The following is a 22,735-nucleotide window of genomic DNA, read 5'->3' as shown; positions in this document are numbered from 1 at the left end:
CTAGTCGCTAAGAAAAGGTTAGTGATTAGCTAATCACCTTGTGCGCCCCTACTTGAAAATGCTCCCGGGGCTAAAAAAAAATTAGTATACAAGTTCAAACGATTGTAAAACTTCGTTGATTGATTAATGACTCAAAGATTTTTGCAAAGAGGGAACAGGCAATAATGGAGTTATTTCACAAGAAATCTTGTACACTGATACAGGAATAGTCTCACAATAGAGAACTATTTTTTTAGCTATTAGTATAACAATATTTACCAAGGTATTTGTTGTAGAGTTTGGAAAGTATCGGAGAGTACCGGGGTTAACTCAGCTGAGTATTTCTTAATTGGTATAGCAGGGATGATAACAGGCCTCGGCGCTTTGGAGCTGTTTAAGTTTTCTATAGTATCGCAGACATAAGAAAATGTGATTTTTAGAGCTTCATGCTTTGCTTCAGTTGGCACAGGAAAATCTACGAGGAGATTGTTAGTTTGATTTAACATGGCGGGGAATCACCAGACAAATGGTTCAGCCTGCAAGAGGTCTCCTGATTATAAGAAAATGGAAGAATTACTGATTGTCCTTTATTTACATAAATAAATGTTCCAAAAATCACGAGTTCCTATCCTCTTCGACTCTACGCATTTTTTTTTTTTGGTTATTTCGCCCTGCCTTCTTTAAACTGTGGTTATTTCATTCTTACAATGATTTCTAGCATCAATTTTTGTCTCTTGTACTTAACTTATGACGTATTAGCGAAATCCATGCAAGCTTTGTACAATGAGAGCTGAACAAGTTGACGTGAACAATTGTGGAGAGTGATGTATACTATAATACTTATACGTGGAAAAATGTGCATCAATGCCTGCTTTGCAAGATTTGGTCATCTCATGGAACATTGTTCAGCAGGAAAAGAAAAGATATTGGTCGATGGAGGATCTTTGATGTGATCCCTAACAGCTTCCCAATCAGCTTTTTGTAATACCTGAACGCTTTGAGCAACAGCTCCTTACCTTAGGACTAGGATTCAAGGGTGCTGATATTGCAATTTGATTTGCGTTACGGAATGAAGTATAAATATTTGCCACACAATCTTTTACTACAGTAGTTCTGAATATGTCTAGAAGTGAAGTTTGCTGGTCTTTACGGTCTGGGAGTCGAGAATATGACTGTCTGTGTAAGGAAGTATACCAGATCAGCTGAATCTGTGGAACTAGCCAAAGCAATTACTATTGTAGACAGTACATTTAATAATTATAAGAAGCTTTCTCAACCACCGATAGCCATGACTAATAATACCCTAGATTAGAGCCCTTCCTTCAAACACCTCGACTTTACACTTAAAGATAATATGACATGCTGCAATCACGTTGGTCATTGGAAAGGGTGTTGGAAAAAGGTGGGTTCCCTCTATCGTGATAGAACATTAGTCACACCTGAGAGTATTGTAACAGCATAAAATTTTTAATATATTTGGTCTATAAAATCATTGCTGATTGGTTGTAGCGATCAACTTCCTTTCGATGTTGCCTAATCAGAGACTATCTCCGCCGGGTCCTTTGATCTCAGAGCGGCGACAAGATATACAAGCCAACATGACTACCACTGCACACGGACTATAATACTACCTTTCTACACGACTGTCTTTACACATGAAATCTCGCCGATACAAACCCTTTCTCAATGCAAGCATATTAACAAAGATGATCAATAACAATAATATTGCTATAAAAATATTAGTCTAAAATAAAATATTGCTATAATAATATTAATTCAAAATAAAATATTGCTATAAAAATATTAAGTCAAAATAAAATATTGCTTTAAAAATATTAATTCAAAATCAAATATTGCTATAAAAATATTAATTCAAAATAAAATATTGCTATAATAATATTAATTCAAAATCAAATATTGCTATAATAATATTAATTCAAAATAAAATATTGCTATAAAAATATAAATCTAAAATAAAATATTGCTATAAAAATATTAATATAAAATAAAATATTGCTATAATAATATTAAGTTAACAAACATATTGCTATAATAATATTAATTAAAAATAAAATATTGCTATAAAAATATTAAGTCAAAATCAAATATTGCTATAAAAATATTAATTCAAAATCAAATATTGCTATAACAATATTAATTTAAAATAAAATATTGCTATAAAAATATTAATATAAAATAAAATATTGCTATAATAATATAAATTCAAAATAAAATATTGCTATACAAATATCACTCCAAAATAAAATATTGCTATAAAAATATTAATTCAAAATAAAATATTGCTATAAAAATATTAAGTCAACAAAAATATTGCTATAATAATATTAATTAAAAATAAAATATTGCTATAAAAATATTAATTCAAAATAAAATATTGCTATAAAAATATTAAGTCAACAAAAATATTGCTATAATAATATTAATTAAAAATAAAATATTGCTATAAAAATATTAAGTCAAAATCAAATATTGCTATAAAAATATTAATTCAAAATAAGATATTGCTATAAAAATATTAAGTCAACAAAAATATTGCTATAATAATATTAATTAAAAATAAAATATTGCTATAATAATATTAATTCAAAATCAAATATTGCTATTAAAGTATTAAATCAACAAAAATATTGCTATAATAATATTAATTAAAAATAAAATATTGCTATAAAAATATTAATTCAAAATAAAATATTGCTATAAAAATATTAATTCAAAATAAAATATTGCTATAAAAATATTAAGTCAACAAAAATATTGCTATAAAAATATTAATTCAAAATAAAATATTGCTATAAAAATATTAATTCAAAATAAAGTATTGCTATAAAAATATTAATTCAAAATAAAATATTGCTATAAAAATATTAAGTCAACAAAAATATTGCTATAATAATATTAATTAAAAATAAAATATTGCTATAAAAATATTAATTCGATATAAAATATTGCTATAAAAATATTAATTCAAAATAAAATATTGCTATAAAAATATTAAGTCAACAAAAATATTGCTATAATAATATTAATTAAAAATAAAATATTGCTATAAAAATATTAAGTCAAAATCAAATATTGCTATAAAAATATTAATTCAAAATAAAATATTGCTATAAAAATATTAATTCAAAATAAAATATTGCTATAAAAATATTAATTCAAAATAAAATATTGCTATAAAAATATTAAGTCAACAAAAATATTGCTATAATAATATTAATTAAAAATAAAATATTGCTATAAAAATATTAATTCAAAATAAAATATTGCTATAAAAATATTAATTCAAAATAAAATATTGCTATAAAAATATTAAGTCAACAAAAATATTGCTATAATAATATTAATCAAAAATAAAATATTGCTATAAAAATATTAATTCAAAATAAAATATTGCTATAAAAATATTAATTCAAAATAAAATATTGCTATAAAAATATTAATTCAAAATAAAATATTGCTATAAAAATATTAAGTCAACAAAAATATTGCTATAATAATATTAATTAAAAATAAAATATTGCTATAAAAATATTAATTCAAAATAAAATATTGCTATAAAAATATTAATTCTAAAATAAAATATTGCTATAAAAATATTAATTCAAAATAAAATATTGCTATAAAAATATTAAGTCAACAAAAATATTGCTATAATAATATTAATTCAAAATAAAATATTGCTATAAAAATATTAATTCAAAATAAAATATTGCTATAAAAATATTAATCAAAAATAAAATATTGCTATAAAAATATTAATTCAAAATAAAATATTGCTATAAAAATATTAAGTCAACAAAAATATTGCTATAATAATATTAATTAAAAATAAAATATTGCTATAAAAATATTAATTCAAAATAAAATATTGCTATAAAAATATTAATTCTAAAATAAAATATTGCTATAAAAATATTAATTCAAAATCAAATATTGCTATAAAAATATTAAGTCAACAAAAATATTGCTATAATAATATTAATTAAAAATAAAATATTGCTATAAAAATATTAATTCAAAATAAAATATTGCTATAAAAATATTAATTCAAAATAAAATATTGCTATAAAAATATTAATTCAAAATAAAATATTGCTATAAAAATATTAAGTCAACAAAAATATTGCTATAATAATATTAATTCAAAATAAAATATTGCTATAATAATATTAATTCAAAATAAAATATTGCTATAAAAATATCACTCCAAAATAAAATAGTCCTGTAATAATATTAATCCAAAAATAAAATATTGCTATGAAAATATTAATCCAAAATAAAATATTGCTATGAAAATATTAATCAAAAATAAAATATTGCTATAATACTAATTCAAAATAAAATATTGCTATAATAATAGTAATTCAAAATAAAAAGATGCCATAATAGTATCAATTCAAAATAAAATATTGCTATGAAAATATTGAGTCAACAAAAATATTGCTATAATAATATTAATTTTAAAAGAATAATGTTAGGATAAAACCTTTTTAAAAACGCTTTCTTTTAATAATAACAAAAACGTTCGTGCATACATTCTAGATAGTTGCCAGATTATTAGTATTGCATTATTTGTGTGAATTCATTATTTTGAGCAAAATAGTTTGATAGATCGTCATCAGATTCGCATTACATTATGTTTTCATATCGTATTGTGTCATCATTCCAGATTAATTCATGCAAATTAAACTATTTATGTGCACAAATTAAAATTTTATCTTTTGGAAAATGAAATTAAATTGAAGATGACAAACAAAGTGCACTGGAAACGAGATCAAATCTTTTTTTTTTCTTAAAATAAAACATAAATAGATACAAAGATTTAGAAACACGTTGTAACCATGCTGTTGTTCAGAAACAACGGATGGGAAAGTAGTAACGAATTATCAGGAATTTAACTGTTTTTTCTCTGAGTCGGAGATATCGAGGAATATGTTTTATCCTCCATAATTGTTGCCATAATCTTTTTCGATATTCAGATCAACTTAGTTAAGTTATGCAGTATTTCGTAAAAAAAAACTCATGCAGGAAGAGTAGAATTTTACTTCACTTTAAAGTTTGGTAAAGATGTTCTCGGAATTTTCAAAGTTCTCAAGAAAAATATATTATTTTTAAGGCAATATTATATATGCATAAGTTTCGATCAAAACGAATAAGAATTATGCAATAAAATATATTTTGAGTTTTATTACATTTATTTATTTTAGTTATTTGAAATCAAATGTCTTCATTTCCAATGCACTTAGTATGATGTCAAATCGTGTTATGCAAATCATATATGATAATGTACAAAACAGTTTATTGAAATATGCATGCTTTTATTAAGGCAATTTATTTTCTATCCATTAAATACAGAGTGGTTTCAGAAGAGCTAAAGAAGGAAATCGTTAATAAAACGCACAATCAGTCTGTATTTCAACCATATTTGGTAGAAATAAACTACAGCCTACACATTATATGTCCACAAAGGCTTACTCGTAAATGGCCAGCAGTTTTGTTTTTATCATCGTTCTGCGATAAGAGTTAGTTTCATCGGTAGAAGATGAGATCATGAATGAGCTTTACATTCATTGGATCTTGAGCCATAGATTTTTAAATGTGGCTTTGTCTAAAAGATATGTTCTACAAAATAAATTCTTGGAATATTTCCGATCTGAAAGTGATCTTCAGACAAAAACAATTGCATCCATGTTTGATTGCAACTAAGAGAGTCACATATTATCGAACGGCGATAAACAAAAGATTGTTACGCAACCATTACTCAAATGTTTATGTGCAAAAGTATTCTTGTGATTGTCGTTCAGCTATAAGCAAACTTCTTACAACGTCTTCAGCTGTGTATATAGCAAGCCAGTAAAGAAGAGAAAAAAGAGAGACGGATCAACTGTACTCATTGCTACCGTCATTGCTGTCAGTGTTATAGAAATACGTTACAACTGCTTTAGATGACTACCTACAACGTGTCAACAATTCTTCAGCCGTTTACTTAACGGCTTGCCATCCAAATTATTTACTGAAGACAAGAATTGGCCGAATATGCTGCGACATTATATAGTTTATTATTAGCCCAACAGAAAGACAAGTATCAATTGTATGAATTATTAGTTGGATTATCATTTTGTATGATTTTCTGTGAAAATGATATAAACCAAAATTTTGTTTTATTTTGTCGTAATGGATTCAGATATTCTTTTCCTGGCACTGCCATCATTGATAAATACGAGGGTCCTCTTCATTTCATGGTAAATACGGGTCTGCTAAGTTACGCTTCGATTAGTGTGATAAGCATTCAGGATCACACGTCATACGTGATATGACGATCAACAAAGTACAAAGTGTCCCTGCATATTAAGACCTGTTGAATATTCAAGACGGAAACCTGGTGGACAAGTCAGGAAGGGCTGTAGTTTTTTAAACCAAAGATCGTGAAATTGCAAGTTTAACTGTATAATATGTACGATTCTGTTTATAATAATTATTTGCAAATCAATATATGTACAATTGGAAATAATAAAATGCAGACGTATAAAGAATAGACACAAACTGAAACAAATTAAAATATTTGACAGTGGAATATGGTATCGAGATTCCACATTTTCTTACACACACACACACACACACACACACACACACACACACACACACACATATATATATATATATTTATATATTATACATTTATTACATTATATTATATTCTTACCTGCGTTAGTGTGGTCTGATAAAAGTTCCGTATGGTAAAATATTTCGGGAACATTACCCTGCATTATGATTTCTTAATTAAAATAGATACAGAAGACAATGAAAGCGACGTGAAGATGGGAAGTAAAAAAATATTACTTAATAAATGTGATAGGTAAATGAAAGCGCAAAATTTTCTTGTCGATTTCGCTTAACCTAATTCTACTTAGAATACTTGTCACGTGACAGATTATTCATACGCACTTACGATGTCTCGCGGCGAATTAGAACTCGTGACGACTGATTAGAATATTGATACTCCAACCGCTAGTTCACACTCACATTGATGCGTGCAACGTTTAAAAAATGGTGATTTAAACAGATTCATTCTTACGAATAAAAAGATCTTCCTCACAATTAATATTTATCAGAACAGTGTCGACAGAAGTCTGATGCAACGCACGCGCGCGCACGCGCACGCATGCACATATATTATAATAGAAAAATACTCGCATATCGTTAAGCTTAAACATGGAAAAGTAAAGGATTAGTTGTTAAAACTGGAAAGAAATGGACAATATATTCTTTTAAAAAAATATAATAAATTTATAACTTAAAATATTGCAGCGTTAGGAATTGATTACATAATGTTATAAATTGAATTTTAAAAAAGAATTCTTAATGCTGCAATATTTTAAGTTATAAATGTATTATATTTTTTGCTAGAATATCTTATCTTTTTCCTTTCCAGTGTTAACAACTAGACCTTTACTTTTCCATTTTTAAGCTTAACCATATTACTTTTCATGCTCGCATTTTTCTATTATAATCCATGATTTTCTAAGGCATCCAATAAATTCGCTTGTTCTTTGTTTAATTTCAAGCTTATTTTTTTTGCCCCCATAAACTGTAATGTGTAATAACAATGTAGGAAACTCGTCTGCTTTCAATACAATCCCCCCAATTATCTCCCTTTTCATGCTTTCATTTTCTCTGTTTCACTTGTTACTTCTTTTTTCGAATTAGTAGCAACAGTAGTCGCTGAAGCGACGTGGTTGCTATGGAATCCAGTCATAAACAGCGCCGCTTATCTCCTTACATATTTTTATGATTTTGGACACCAGATAATTCATTAAAATTTTATGTTATTTAACGAAAATTAAAAAGAAAATTCACAATATATCTAAGAAGGTCATCTACAAACTGTAAAAAGTGTTTGAAATTTGGTCGAAAAATGAGCAGTTCTAAATTATTAAACCTGCCACTTAACCATATATTCAAACAAGGTTGTGTTTGAATTATATATATATATATATATATATATATATATATATATATATATATATATATGTATGTATGTATGTGTGTGTGTATGTATGTATATACATATATAAATATCTTTTGGTGATTATAGATTTTAATGATAGCTCTGTAGAGACAAATTATATCATGATGAAATTTAATAAAATAAAATATGAAAAGTTAGCTGACCGGTTTCACACCTCGCTCAACAGAACAGAAATTGAGGTGAAAAAAATATGAGATCGAAATATGACGGAGGATAAATGGGAAAAAGTTTTAGGAGGGGCAAGAATCAAATAAAAACTTCATTAAGTCCCATAAGGTTTTCTCTTTGTTTACAACGAGAAGGTCTTAAAGACGTAATAGAGACAGTTTCTAAAATTTTCAGATGACTGAAAGAGTGTGACCTGTTCAAGATGAAAAACAAGTCAACACTGAAGTTGAAGGCACAAACATTTTGCAGATGAATGCAATTCAACGACCCATATAAAACAAAGTTGTATTTTATTTTTAAATAAATGGAAAATAAGGGGGTTTCATATGAACATCAATACACGAAAAAAAATTGTACATAAATATATATGGATACAATAATATATATAGAAAAAGGAACTCATACATACATATTAAATAGAAACTTATACATATCTATACTCCTATGAATTTGGTTTTTGTGTGTGTTGATATTCACACTAAAAAGCCTTTTTTCATTTATTTAAAAAAATATACAACTATGTTATATATGGCTCGTCGAATTGAATTCACTAGCAAAAGATCTAGCTAATTTGCATATTCTTTTAAACATTCATTTTAATTAATTTCCTATTAGTTTTTTTCGGTTTTGTTGTAAGATAATCATCTTTAGTTAACTATTACGTGTAATTATATTCATGCAGATATTCTACTTTATTTATACTTGCATAATATTTGCATAAAAAGGTTATAATAAACAGAAACCTCTTTCTATATATATATTTATGTATGCGTATATATATTTGTTCAGACATTTTTGCTTCCCAAACTCCTCTGTGGGTATTTGATCTACAAATATGAAACTTAATATATAGGGTATTCGAACCCATGCGAAACTTCATATTTGTGTTTTAGACGGGGAAAATCGGTGCAAAAGTATAAAATAAAAAACAATGGAATTTGACAGGTGAAGTTCGAACGACGGCATTGCGAATATGTATGAGCAACGTAATAGCTATTATGTTATGTTTTAATATTTAGCATCGCAGCAAACATGTCCTCATAGCTAAGGCATTAACGTAAAAGGAACAAGTAAATCGTGAGCTAAGCGTTTTGGTTTCGATTCTAGGTGGTGGGGCACGAATCATTTTTTTTTTTTAACTTTAAATGATTGAATCCAATATAATACAATAATAAATAAGAAATCTGTATCAATCAAAATATCATATTTAAGCGTATTTTACGACCGGTCAATGCCGGGCGGCATGCTAGTACACACACACACACACATACACACACATGCCGGGCGGCATGCTAGTACACACACACACACACACACACACACATACACACACACACACACACACACACATATATATATATATATATATATATATATATATATATATATATATATATATATATCTGTGTGAGTGTATACAGAGAATGATGAATGTAGACGGGTGAGATTTAAACGTGGTAAAAACTATTTTATCTTCCTTCGCTTTATTTTAGTTATTTTTTTTTTTAAATTTTTATTAAATTAAAATCACTTTATCTCCCAATTAGACCCCCTCCTCTTACTGCGTGTTGCCTTCCTACAAAACACAAAAATGCAAACAGCCAGACGAAAGGAATTTGATGTAAAACAGGTTCACCAACTTAACACCTGCTCAGATTTCACCCCCATTCATCATTTCCCACGTTTGCTGTCAATATAAAGAAAGGAACAGATATCCCTGGAAAACAACGTCTGCATAGCAACAAAGGCAAGCAAGGAGGTAATCAAGTATTGCTGCTCGTACTACTGTTACTTCATGGTAAGGATACTTCCCTAGGTGGTCTCAGTCGGCTGTTCTCGTTGGAAACAAGTTTCAGTAAAATATCAAATGTCCATGCGTTTCCCAACCGAATGTATTTCTCTCATTCACAAAGATAATATACCTCACCTAGTATTGCCAAATGGTCACTCACTTCATATTGACCAGGCGCAACTTTTCTTAACTCCTATTATCTTAAAAGAACTTAATTAAAAATACCCCTTACTTCATTAATAATTAGATTCGATTATTAGATTCGATAATGCAATTATAACCGTGTATCTAAACGTAGATTCCATGAACAAAGTTTCTTTCTTAGAACTGCCGGCCTGTGGAATTGTTTTCCGTTTTCCTGCTTTCCAGTTGACTACAATATGGTTGTCTTCAAGTTCAACGTAAGCAAGTTTCTGATGAGCCGTTACACTTAAGTTAACAAATTTACCGAACTTCCATTATTATCGATTACTATATTGTCCTTTTGACTACTGTACACTCTTTAACGCTTATACTTGAGTGGCCTCTCGGCCTTGATAAGTGGTGACGCCTATGTAAAAAAAAGACTGTTAATACATTCCAGATGAATTCATCCTTAAGAACGGTCAAGCAATACGTCATGTGCATGTGTAAATATATCTTTTTTTTTTACATAGTGGTCACCACTTATCAAGGCCCGGAAGCCACTCAGGGATAAGGGTTATTGCAAGTACATTACGTTAGTGTGGAGATTTGATGAAGTGTTTACTTAAGGGGGCGGTTCAGTAGGAATTTGTTAACGTTGGACTTAAAGACATCCAAGTTGCAGTCAGGTGGGAAGCAGGCAGACGGAAGAGAGTTCCACAGGCGTGCAGTTCTACATCTACAATTTTAGTAATCCAGTCAGTTCATATGTAATTGTTTAGCTGTTGTATCTGTATATAAAACTCTATTATTATCTGTTTCTCCGAGAAGTCCAAAAACTCTTGCTATAATTTGCGACTATACCTACACTTTCATTGAAACGCTATATTAAGACAAAAAAGCACGGACTTAATTTAGCCGTAAAGGAGGGAATATATAACCCATGTTACTCCTCTATTCATCACTGTGGCAAAGCTATTCCTGCTCACGCCCATTCATAAGATGTTAGGAAAGATCAGTACTGATCATCTGTATGACACTTAAAATTAGTTTGAAAACGAGTCGACTGAAATAATGCATATACGAAAGGAGAAGAGTGCATTGTTATGTATGAGTTGAGTGTTATTTGCATTGTATGAATTGAGTGTTATTTGCATTGGATGAGTTGAGTGTTATTTGCATTGTATGAATTGAGTGTTATTTGCATTGTATGAGTTGAGTGTTATTTGCATTGTATGAATTGAGTGTTATTTGAATTGTATGAGTTGAGTGTTATTTGCATTGGATGAGTTGAGTGTTATTTGCATTGTATGAATTGAGTGTTATTTGCATTGTATGAGTTGAGTGTTATTTGCATTGTATGAATTGAGTGTTATTTGCATTGTATGAGTTGAGTGTTATTTGCATTGGATGAGTTGAGTGTTATTTGCATTGTATGAGTTGAGTGTTATTTGCATTGTATGAATTGAGTGTTATTTGCATTGTATGAGTTGAGTGTTATTTGCATTGTATGAATTGAGTGTTATTTGCATTGTATGAATTGAGTGTTATTTGCATTGTATGAGTTGAGTGTTATTTGCATTGTATGAGTTGAGTGTTATTTGCATTGTATGAGTTGAGTGTTATTTGCATTGTATGAGTTGAGTGTTATTTGCATTGTATCAATTGAGTGTTATTTGCATTGTATGAGTTGAGTGTTATTTGCATTGTATGAATTGAGTGTTATTTGCATTGTATGAATTGAGTGTTATTTGCATTGGATGAGTTGAGTGTTATTTGCATTGGATGAGTTGAGTGTTATTTGCATTGTATGAATTGAGTGTTATTTGCATTGTATGAGTTGAGTGTTATTTGCATTGTATGAGTTGAGTGTTATTTGCATTGTATGAATTGAGTGTTATTTGCATTGGATGAGTTGAGTGTTATTTGCATTGGATGAGTTGAGTGTTATTTGCATTGTATGAATTGAGTGTTATTTGCATTGTATGAGTTGAGTGTTATTTGCATTGTATGAGTTGAGTGTTATTTGCATTGTATGAGTTGAGTGTTATTTGCATTGTATGAGTTGAGTGTTATTTGCATTGTATGAATTGAGTGTTATTTGCATTGTATGAGTTGAGTGTTATTTGCATTGTATGAGTTGAGTGTTATTTGCATTGGATGAGTTGAGTGTTATTTGCATTGTATGAATTGAGTGTTATTTGCATTGTATGACTTGAGTGTTATTTGCATTGTATGAATTGAGTGTTATTTGCATTAGATGAGTTGAGTGTTATTTGCATTGGATGAGTTGAGTGGTATTAGCATTGTATGAATTGAGTGTTATTTGTATTGTATGAGTTGAGTGTTATTTGCATTGTATGAATTGAGTGTTATTTGCATTGTATGAATTGAGTGTTTTTTGCATTGGATGAGTTGAGTGTTATTTGCATTGTATGAGTTGAGTGTTATTTGCATTGTATGAATTGAGTGTTATTTGCATTGTATGAGTTGAGTGTTATTTGCATTGTATGAATTGAGTGTTATTTGCATTGTATGAATTGAGTGTTATTTGCATTGTATGAATTGAGTGTTATTTGCATTGTATGAATTGAGTGTTATTTGCATTGTATGAGTTGAGTGTTATTTGCATTGTATGAGTTGAGTGTTATTTGCATTGTATGAATTGAGTGTTATTTGCATTGGATGAGTTGAGTGTTCTTTGCATTGTATGAATTGAGTGTTATTTGCATTGTATGAGTTGAGTGTTATTTGCATTGTATGAGTTGAGTGTTATTTGCATTGTATGAATTGAGTGTTATTTGCATTGTATGAGTTGAGTGTTATTTGCATTGTATGAATTGAGTGTTATTTGCATTGGATGAGTTGAGTGTTATTTGCATTGTATGAGTTGAGTGTTATGTGCATTGGATGAGTTGAGTGTTATTTGCATTGTATGAGTTGAGTGTTATTTGCATTGTATGAGTTGAGTGTTATTTGCATTGGATGAGTTGAGTGTTATTTGCATTGGATGAGTTGAGTGTTATTTGCATTGGATGAGTTGAGTGTTATTTGCATACACATTGGATGACAGTCGGAACACTCAAAATCTCAGATCAGAAAGCAACATATATTATGACTTACTTGGCCTTCGGGCCGGGATCAAAGTGTAGTATCTGTTCCGGCAGATACTACACTTAAGATAATTTGTACCAGTCAATGGAGGGGAAACCCTCTATACTGGGACAATTATTATTTTTGGTAACCAGAGTGACCCCTTTTAGGGGAGCTGGTTTTTACCTCACATTAAAAACGGCCTTGTGCCTAATTTGCTCAGTGGGGGAGCAAATAAACACCATCTGTTCCGGCAGATACTGCACTTAAGATAATTTGTACCAGTCAATGGAGGGGAAACCCTCTATACTGGGACAATTATTATTTTTGGTAACCAGAGTGCCCCCTTTTTGCTTACTTTTAGGGGAGCTGGTTTTTACCTCACATTAAAAACGGCCTTGTGCCTAATTTGCTCAGTGGGGGAGCAAATAAACACCATCTGTTCCGGCAGATGCTGCACTTAAGATAATTTGTACCAGTCAATGGAGGGGAAACCCTCTATACTGGGACAATTATTATTTTTGGTAACCAGAGTGACCCCTTTTAGGGGAGCTGGTTTTTACCTCACATTAAAAACGGCCTTGTGCCTAATTTGCTCAGTGGGGGAGCAAATAAATACCATCTGTTCCGGCAGATACTGCAAGCTATGACTAGCTATGACTAGCAAAGGCCAGATGTGGGGGCAACCCCACATGCCTGACCTTTAACCAGCTCCCATTTCCCACCTCTCGGGAGCTGGTCCCCTTTTTCCCTTCCCCCTCCCTTCACTCCTCACATTAAAAATCGGCCTTGTGCCTAATTTGCTCGGTGGGGGAGCAAATAAATACCATCTGTTCTGGCAGATACTGCAAGCAAAGACCATATGTGGGGGCGACCCCACATATAAGACCTTGGTCAATGTAGGGGCAACCCTTCATACCAATTGTCACTATCCAGCTCCCCTACTCCCCGGGGAGTTGGTCCCCATTTCCCCTTCATTCCTCACATTAAAAATCGGCCTTGTGCCTAATTTGCTCGGTGGGGGAGCAAATAAATACCATCTGTTCCGGCAGGTACTGCAAGCAAAGACCATATGTGTGGGCAACCTCACATATAAGACCTTGGTCAATGTAGGGGCAACCCTTCATACCAATTGTCACTATCCAACTCCCCGGGGAGTTGGTCCCCATTTCCCCTTCACTCCTCACATTAAAAATCGGCCTTGTGCCTAATTTGCTCGGTGGGGGAGCAAATAAATACCATCTGTTCCGGCAGATGCTGCAAGCTATGACTAGCAAAGACCAGATGTGGGGGCAACCCCACATGCCTGACCATTAACCAGCTCCCATTTCCCACCTCTCGGGAGCTGGTCCCCTTTTTTCCATTTCCCCTCCCTTCACTCCTCACATTAAAAATCGGCCTTGTGCCTAATTTGCTCGGTGGGGGAGCAAATAAACACCATCTGTTCCGGCAGATACTGCACTTAAGATAATTTGTACCAGTCAATGGAGGGGAAACCCTCTATACTGGGACAATTATTATTTTTGGTAACCAGAGTGCCCCCTTTTTGCCTACTTTTAGGGGAGCTGGTTTTTACCTCACATTAAAAACGGCCTTGTGCCTAATTTGCTCAGTGGGGGAGCAAATAAACACCATCTGTTCCGGCAGATACTGCACTTAAGATAATTTGTACCAGTCAATGGAGGCGAAACCCTCTATACTGGGACAATTATTATTTTTGGTAACCAGAGTGACCCCTTTTAGGGGAGCTGGTTTTTACCTCACATTAAAAACGGCTTTGTGCCTAATTTGCTCAGTGGGGGAGCAAATAAATACCATCTGTTCTGACAGATACTGCACTTAAGATAATTTGTACCAGTCAATGGAGGGGAAACCCTCTATACTGGGACAATTATTATTTTTGGTAACCAGAGTGACCCCTTTTAGGGGAGCTGGTTTTTACCTCACATTAAAAACGGCCTTGTGCCTTATTTGCTCAGTGGGGGAGCAAATAAACACCATCTGTTCCGGCAGATACTGCAAGCTATGACTAGCTATGACTAGCTATGACTAGCAAAGACCAGATGTGGGGGCAGCCCCACATGCCTGACCTTTAACCAGCTCCCATTTCCCACCTCTCGGGAGCTGGTCCCTTTTTCCCTTCCCCCTCCCTTCACTCCTCACATTAAAAATTGGCCTTGTGCCTAATTTGCTCGGTGGGGGAGCAAATAAATACCATCTGTTCCGATAGATGCTGCACTTAAGATAATTTGTACCAGTCAATGGAGGGGAAACCCTCTATACTGGGACAATTATTATTTTTGGTAACCAGAGTGCCCCCTTTTTGCCTACTTTTAGGGGAGCTGGTTTTTACCTCACATTAAAAACGGCCTTGTGCCAAATTTGCTCAGTGGGGGAGCAAATAAATACCATCTGTTCCGACAGATACTGCAAGCTATGACTAGCTATGACTAGCTATGACTAGCAAAGACCAGATGTGGGGGCAACCCCACATGCCTGACCTTTAACCAGCTCCCATTTCCCACCTCTCGGGAGCTGGTCCCCTTTTTTCCCTTCCCCCTCCCTTCACTCCTCACATTAAAAATTGGCCTTGTGCCTAATTTGCTCGGTGGGGGAGCAAATAAATACCATCTGTTCTTCAGATGCTGCAAGCTATGACTAGCTATGACTAGCAAAGACCAGATGTGGGGGTAACCCCACATGCCTGACCATTAACCAGCTCCCATTTCCAACCTCTCGGGAGCTGGTCCCCCTTTTCCCTTCCCCCTCCCTTCACTCCTCACATTAAAAATCGGCCTTGTGCCTAATTTGCTCGGTGGGGGAGCAAATAAATACCATCTGTTCTTCAGATGCTGCACTTCTATTTCTTTTTCTCTTTCGGTGGAGGAGAAATCCTTCACGACTGAGACAATTTTTATTTTTGTACCTTTTCTCCACGTTAAAAAACGACCCTGGTGTCTAACTCTGTCCCGTGGGGAGGCATAGTAAATAGGTACATTCAATGGACCAACATTTACAAGTAACGATTTTTTAGTTTGCATTGTTTACACAATTTGCTAGTATTGCTTTCGTCTACTTTAAAAAAGATTTTTTAATTCGTTGTTTCATCTCAGAAATTGTCACGGATCGGCCTCCACAGCAATCTGAAGACCACCCCAATCTCACCGACGGGAGAATTATCATACTCGTCACAAGTAATTGCCGATGATGATGATGATGATGATATATATATACATATATATATATATATATATATATATATATATATATATATATATATGATGAAAATAATGGAAATAGTATTCCGACAAAATAGAAAAATAAAAAGGAACAAACCGTATTATGTGTTCATCAACGTTTCGTCTTTATTTCATCCAGAGGAAGTCTCGAAATAAAGACGAAACGTTGATGAACACATAATACGCTTTGTTCCTTTTTATTTCTCTCTCTCTATATATATATATATATAATATATATGGCAATTAAGCTACACAGAATACTCCGCGGAATATTCTGTGTAGCTTAACTGCCACAGGTATTGTATAACTTACTACCTAGCTCAACCTACGTATTGAGCACTCTTGAAGTAAATGCTTAAAGTTTACGCATAAATTTATACTTTCGTATATTAATTTATGAGATTTAATGAAGTAGTCATATATATATGTGTGTGTGTGTGTGTGTATGTGTGTGTGTGTGTGTGTGTGTGTGTGTGTGTGTGTGTGTGTGTGTGTGTGTGTGTGTGTGTATAGTACGTTGGAGTCAGCCACATGCAGTACTATCACAATTCATCAGTGCGCCTAGACTAGAACCTCTCCCCAGTCGAGGACCATCACTTTGTTAGTCTGTCGTTCTACACATCGACCCACGGGAGCAACGCTCGTAAATAACTTCCAGAAATGTCTATTTCAAACAAACATTTGTCCACCATTTTTATAGTGCTCAAACCTTTTTTGTTTGCAAACAGCGAGCATCACATTTACAGTCAATTAAGTAGCGGGTGAGATTATGTAAATATGTGTGTATGCATACACATACACGTACATTACACACACACACACATACACACACACATAGTGTGTACATAGATAAGTGTATATATTCAGACGGACATTGTTAAACACAACAGAAAGCTTCAGTTTAGTAATACTATACTTTTACTTTTTGTGGTATCTTGTTGCGTTGCTGGGTCATGTCGTGCAAATTGCGTCTTTTTAGGCAGAATTTTTGATCCAGACATTGTTAAAAACAACAAAAAACTTCTGCTTACTAATACTTAAAAAAAAAAAATTTTGTGGTATCATGTATGTATATATGTATGTATATATATATATATTATATGTCAGGTCATGTCATATGCTACTGGTACCATGTAACCCAGTACTACCTTCCTCATGGTCGGGTCACCGGCGACTAAACTGGTTCCCCCACCAGACTTGTTTGGTGAGGAGGGCGGCTAGTCTCCCTGAAGGATTAAAAACAAGACCTTCCAAAGGGCGGATGAACTCCTTTTCTGGGTCAACGGCCAACTAGCACCGTGTATATTTGTGTGTGTGTATATGTGTATTGGGGTGGAGAGGGCTCCCGTAAGCAGTGGTGAAGGCAACCTTTCTAGGAGAAGCAAATCTCTGATTTAAAAAACCATAAAGCGGGAGACCAGTACCCGCATTAAGCTGGTCTGCAGTTTAATTTGTTGCTGGCTATCTTGCTCTTGCTTGTTGCTGGATCTCAACATTTTGAACCGAGAGAGAGACTTAGCTGTCGTACAAAGCTAATACTCTGTAACATCGTCTTTGTATAGATACTCTCTCATGCATTTGGGCTCATGAATTTTAAATGTCTGAGGGAGTGGCACTCGTCTGACAAGAGACGTTGCAATCATATATATATATATATATATATATGTGTGTGTGTGTGCGTAAGTGTGTGTGTATTTATGCGCGTGTATATGGCTAATCACGCTTACACCGGTTTCTGTCAGATCATTGACGTTAAGCAACGTTGAGCCTGGTCAGTACTTAAATGGGTGAGTATATTAGAGTTCCAAGTGCTATATCTGCTTTTCGCTTATCTCGGCGTTGTTTTCAGTAAGTAATATGCCTCTCCTTGTCACTGGACTAAAGAACTGCTGATTCTGGAAAGATATGGTTGGAGATTACACAACCTCACATTTACACGCGCATCTGTCCTTACTGAAGACATTGACATGTCTACGTGTAAATATATGCACATATATACACATGTGTGCATACATATATATAAATATATGTGTGCATACATACATATATATACACACATATATATACACACATATATATGTGTATATATATACACACATATATACGCACACATATATATATTTGTGTGTATATATATATACACACACATATATATATATGAGTGTGTGTGTGTGTGCGTGTGTGTGTGAAAATAAAAGCAGGTATGATATTATAACATTATGGAAAAAAAGGGAAAGAAAACGTGTGGCCTTTTTAGAAAATTTTAAACGTTTCGTCACCATTTTCGGGAGACTTCCTCAGGTGAATGACAAGGATGATTGAGGAAAATAAAATATTTGGTATATTTTATTTTTCTTTATCATCCTTATTTGTATTTGAGTGTACATCTGTTTTAAGATGTGTCTATAAACATGTGTGGATATAAGACAGTTATATTGCATGTGTTTATGAAGGGGTACTTATGCAGTTGAACGTGTGTTGAATGTATGTAGGTGTTCGTTGTATATGGTTAGTTCAAACGATCACGAAATAACATGAAATGCCATTAACAAGTCAAAAAATGATGAAGAATAATTAAATAATAAATGAGAACCCTTTTCCAATCTTAAACGAAACGTGCAGATAACCACTTTCATTTCCTCCTTTCAATCATCTCGTCCCCTGCTTAACCTTACTTAAGCCATTTTTTTTACACAGTGATAACCACTTATCAAGGCCCGGAAGCCACTCAGGGATAAGGGTTATTGCAAGTACATTACGTTAGTGTGGAGATTTGATGAAGTGTTTACTTAAGGGGGCGGTTCATTAGGAATTTGTTAACATTGGACTTGAAGACATCCAAGTTGTAGTCTGGTGGGAAGCAGGCAGACGGAACAGAGTTCCACAGGCGTGCAGTTCTAAGAAAGAAGCTTTGTTCATGGAATCCACGTTTTGATTTAGGCACAGATAAAGAGTGGGGGAAATTTTACACAGTGGATTCAGCTAGACATTTACGTGAATTTATTGTAGTTTCTCTTCTAACAAAAAGTAGAAATACATGTTTTATATAAAAGGAATTCTATGTCTTGAGTTTGGTTTTGAGAAGGATTTTTTGGGGCCTGATAACGTACTCTTTCTGAAAAGACGTAGTAGAGTAAGAGTCACGTACATATGTAGCCAATAATGTTTGTATAAATATTTGTGTGTATATATTTATTATCGGCGTATTTTCACGGTAAAACTGATAATCACAAGTATATCTAGCTGGTATCAATCACGACGTTTCCAGTTTGATTTAAACGATGATTGTTGGATTATCAATGGACGTTTTTAGATTTACCCTGTTCTTCCTGGATTGTATCTTTCTATACAATGAATTGTTACCATATTCTTTGTTCCCTTTTTTCTTATTCCTGCTTTCAGAGTCATTATTCTTATTAACCTTCACTAACTTTTTTATGCAAATGTGATTCATTTCATATTTGCAGTTTCTTTTAATGCATTAACCTGCAAAATTTGTTGCATATTTTTAAAACTTCTTTCCTCTGATAGGAAAAAATTGTATTTTTAAAACTCTGCGGAATAATCTCTTTCAAGTTTATTTGTACCTCTTGTCGCATAATTAGAAAAAATTGTATACTTTCTTTACAGGTTCATAATGTTTTTGTTTGTTTGTTTGTTTGTTTGTTTAGCTTTGTTTTCTTTTGAATTTGGATTAATTATCAATTATAAGATGGTTCTATTACACACACACGCACACACACACACACACATATATATATATATATATATATATATATATATATATATATATATATATATATATATATATATATATATAATAAAGCGATGGAGAAGGCAAACAAAACAATACACAAATGAGAATGATGATTTATTGGTCCGCCGCCTGTATGTACATTGGATCAATTCTCGCCATTCACATCATTCTCAACTTCTGCGAATGAATGGATCAATAATAGGACACAAGTAATTGGGAAGAATGCACAACTACTCGTGGGTATTTATAACTCGGTAGTTATGCGGAATTGGCGCAAACGCGTGAGAAACAAAAAGAAATCAACGAAAAAAAATCAACACGTGCCTTTTAAAGAACCAGTCATAGTGTTCTGTAACTCTTTGATGAAGAGGGCATGTAAGAATGGTGTTCACTTTTTGGGTCTTTTTTTATCGGGTGGATAGCCTAGTTCCTCCTCCTGTTCTGTCTCTCTGTCTCTGGCTGTCTGTCTGTCTGTCTGTCTGTCTGTCTCTCTCTCTCTCTCTCTCTCTCTCTCTCTCTCTCTCTCTCTCTCAGAGCAAAACTTTGATGGAAAAAGAGAAACAACATATCCACTTATTATATGCGTAACATTTTTTCTTTGTTTGTTAATAACAAAAGATACGAGAAATCCACTTACACACTTTACAATTTCTGTTTTATTATAGCATCGAACAGGCAATGGTAACACAATTAACTTTAATATAGATAAAATAACCAGGTATAATAAAGTATAATAATCGTGACTTTAATTTATCTTTTACTTCGGACTACTATTCTCATCTTTATTCGTTGTTTTTGATCTTTTATTGGTTTTGTTTATTCACAACGTTTCAGCCAACTATTCCTCTGGCCTTCGTCAGGTGGTAACCGCGACGGATAGGAACTTCGAATCTCCTAATTGCAATCTCAGCCATCACTGCCATCCGTAGTTCTTGTCGTCTCACCACATTTTGGCCAATTAACCTCTGGCACGCTTTGGGTGGGATTGAAACCGCTATCTTCAGACAAGGTTCATCTGGAACTAGTAGAGATTCAACGTCTCTATCAACTGCGCCAACGAACACTATCGTGACTTTGTTTTTATATTCAAGATATCAAGTGAAAAACTTTATAAAATATCTAAAAGTATGTCTGTGTCTGATTTCATTTCATAGCAATCGCTCTGGACAAGACACGAAGCGGCAAGATGTAAAAAGACAAGATAAAATACTACTTCAAATTCCGATCCAGACAACACTGATTCTTCTCTCTTTATTTAAAACATTGTTCATGAAACGCGAAGATTAATAGACAAAATTTGTAAAAAGTAATTACACTTGGCTCATTTTACACTAAAATAAAAAGGAGGAATTAAAAAATAAGAATAAATACTGGTGCGAAAAGTAGTTCAGCTTTATGATTAAATGTGCAGAACTTCTCAATAACAGCTGGCATAAGTTCTATGCATATTGTTAAACGAAATGAAAATATAATGTTATTTAATAATTATACAATCTTTAATTTGGAAAATGTTATGCCAATCTCGGATGGTCAAAAGAATAGTTGATTGCAACGCTACAATAACAGAAAATCTATGAAATAGCACTCATGGAATCGTTAAATCACTCCAAACAACCTGAAGTTTGTACCAATTTCTGTCGCCATTCAATAATAAGAACAGTATGATAAGGACATGCAAAATTGTGAACAACTTTGACACATGGCGCTATTTCCTTGATTGGCTCTGGTGTGTTCACAAAAAGCATGGATATTATTTCGGTTAGTTGGTTGGTTAGTTGTTTTTGTTTTACGGCATATCAACCCTTTTTGGGTTATTTAATGCCGAATCCAAAGATTTTGAAGAAAAATTTTTTTAACAGAATATATTTGTTGTTTTCACGTCGGTTTCTATTTCACCCATAGTTGGGACCCTAACAGGTACTACCACTCCGGGTCAGAGTGGACCTGGGAGCAATGGTAATTAAAGGGTTGCTCCACACTCCCCAAAGCCCACAAGCTGGGGCCTCACCACTGGATATAGTTTAAGGTCATATCCAGGACCCCCATTGAGGGACTTTTACCCTCTGCAGGGGAGCAGTCGGCGTATTCTAATGCCCCACTATTTCGGTTAGATATATCTAAAATGTTGCCGCCTCCATGAGAAGGGAGGCTATGGCTTTGTTTAACGGCCGACTTCAGTTTAAAGCAAATAAAGACCAATTTCGTTTTGATTTACATATGTATCGAAATTTTACGATGAGAGGAGATATGTAAAAAAAAAGGCGAAGACAAAGAAAAAGGAAATGGAGACAAAAAGAAAACAAGGAAGAATTTAAGAGAATAAAAAAGGGATGAAAAATCGACAAGAAAAGAAAACAGTGAAAAAGAAAGACGGAAAAGGAAATAAACTGATTAAAAAAAAAACGAAATGTAAAAAAGAGAGAAAGGAAAAAAAAGAAAATGACAAAGAAAAGGAAACCGGGAAAAGGAGATAAAACGAGAAAAAAAAAAGTAAAATGAAATAGAAATAAAAAAAAAGTAAAAATGTGTTAGCG

The 22,735-nt window shown here is 32.7% G+C and overlaps 1 protein-coding gene across 19 annotated transcripts in view; it reads right to left on the bottom strand.

Moving 5' to 3' along the window:
* Positions 1 to 22,735, bottom strand: part of LOC145252591 (ninjurin-1-like) — a 346,393-nt gene that overhangs the window by 116,853 nt on the left and 206,805 nt on the right. Inside the window, exon 1 of one of the 19 annotated variants that reach the window (XM_080114318.1) lies at positions 6,704 to 7,020. The exons of 17 other annotated variants lie outside the window; for them this stretch is intronic. In XM_080114318.1, the coding sequence (XP_079970444.1) occupies positions 6,704 to 6,757 (54 nt within the window). In that variant the 5' untranslated portion in view covers positions 6,758 to 7,020. Of the gene's footprint in view, positions 1 to 6,703; positions 7,021 to 22,735 lie in introns of those variants that run through there. One more of the 19 variants, XM_080116351.1, reaches the window with a different exon arrangement.

This window comes from Euprymna scolopes, chromosome 1 (genome assembly GCF_053919585.1).
Source record: "Euprymna scolopes isolate OS-2025 chromosome 1, ASM5391958v1, whole genome shotgun sequence".
In the NCBI taxonomy this organism is placed as follows: Eukaryota; Metazoa; Mollusca; class Cephalopoda; order Sepiida; family Sepiolidae; genus Euprymna; species Euprymna scolopes.
Note: the sequence above shows the minus strand (reverse complement) of the source record. Positions and strands in the feature narration are given on the sequence as shown.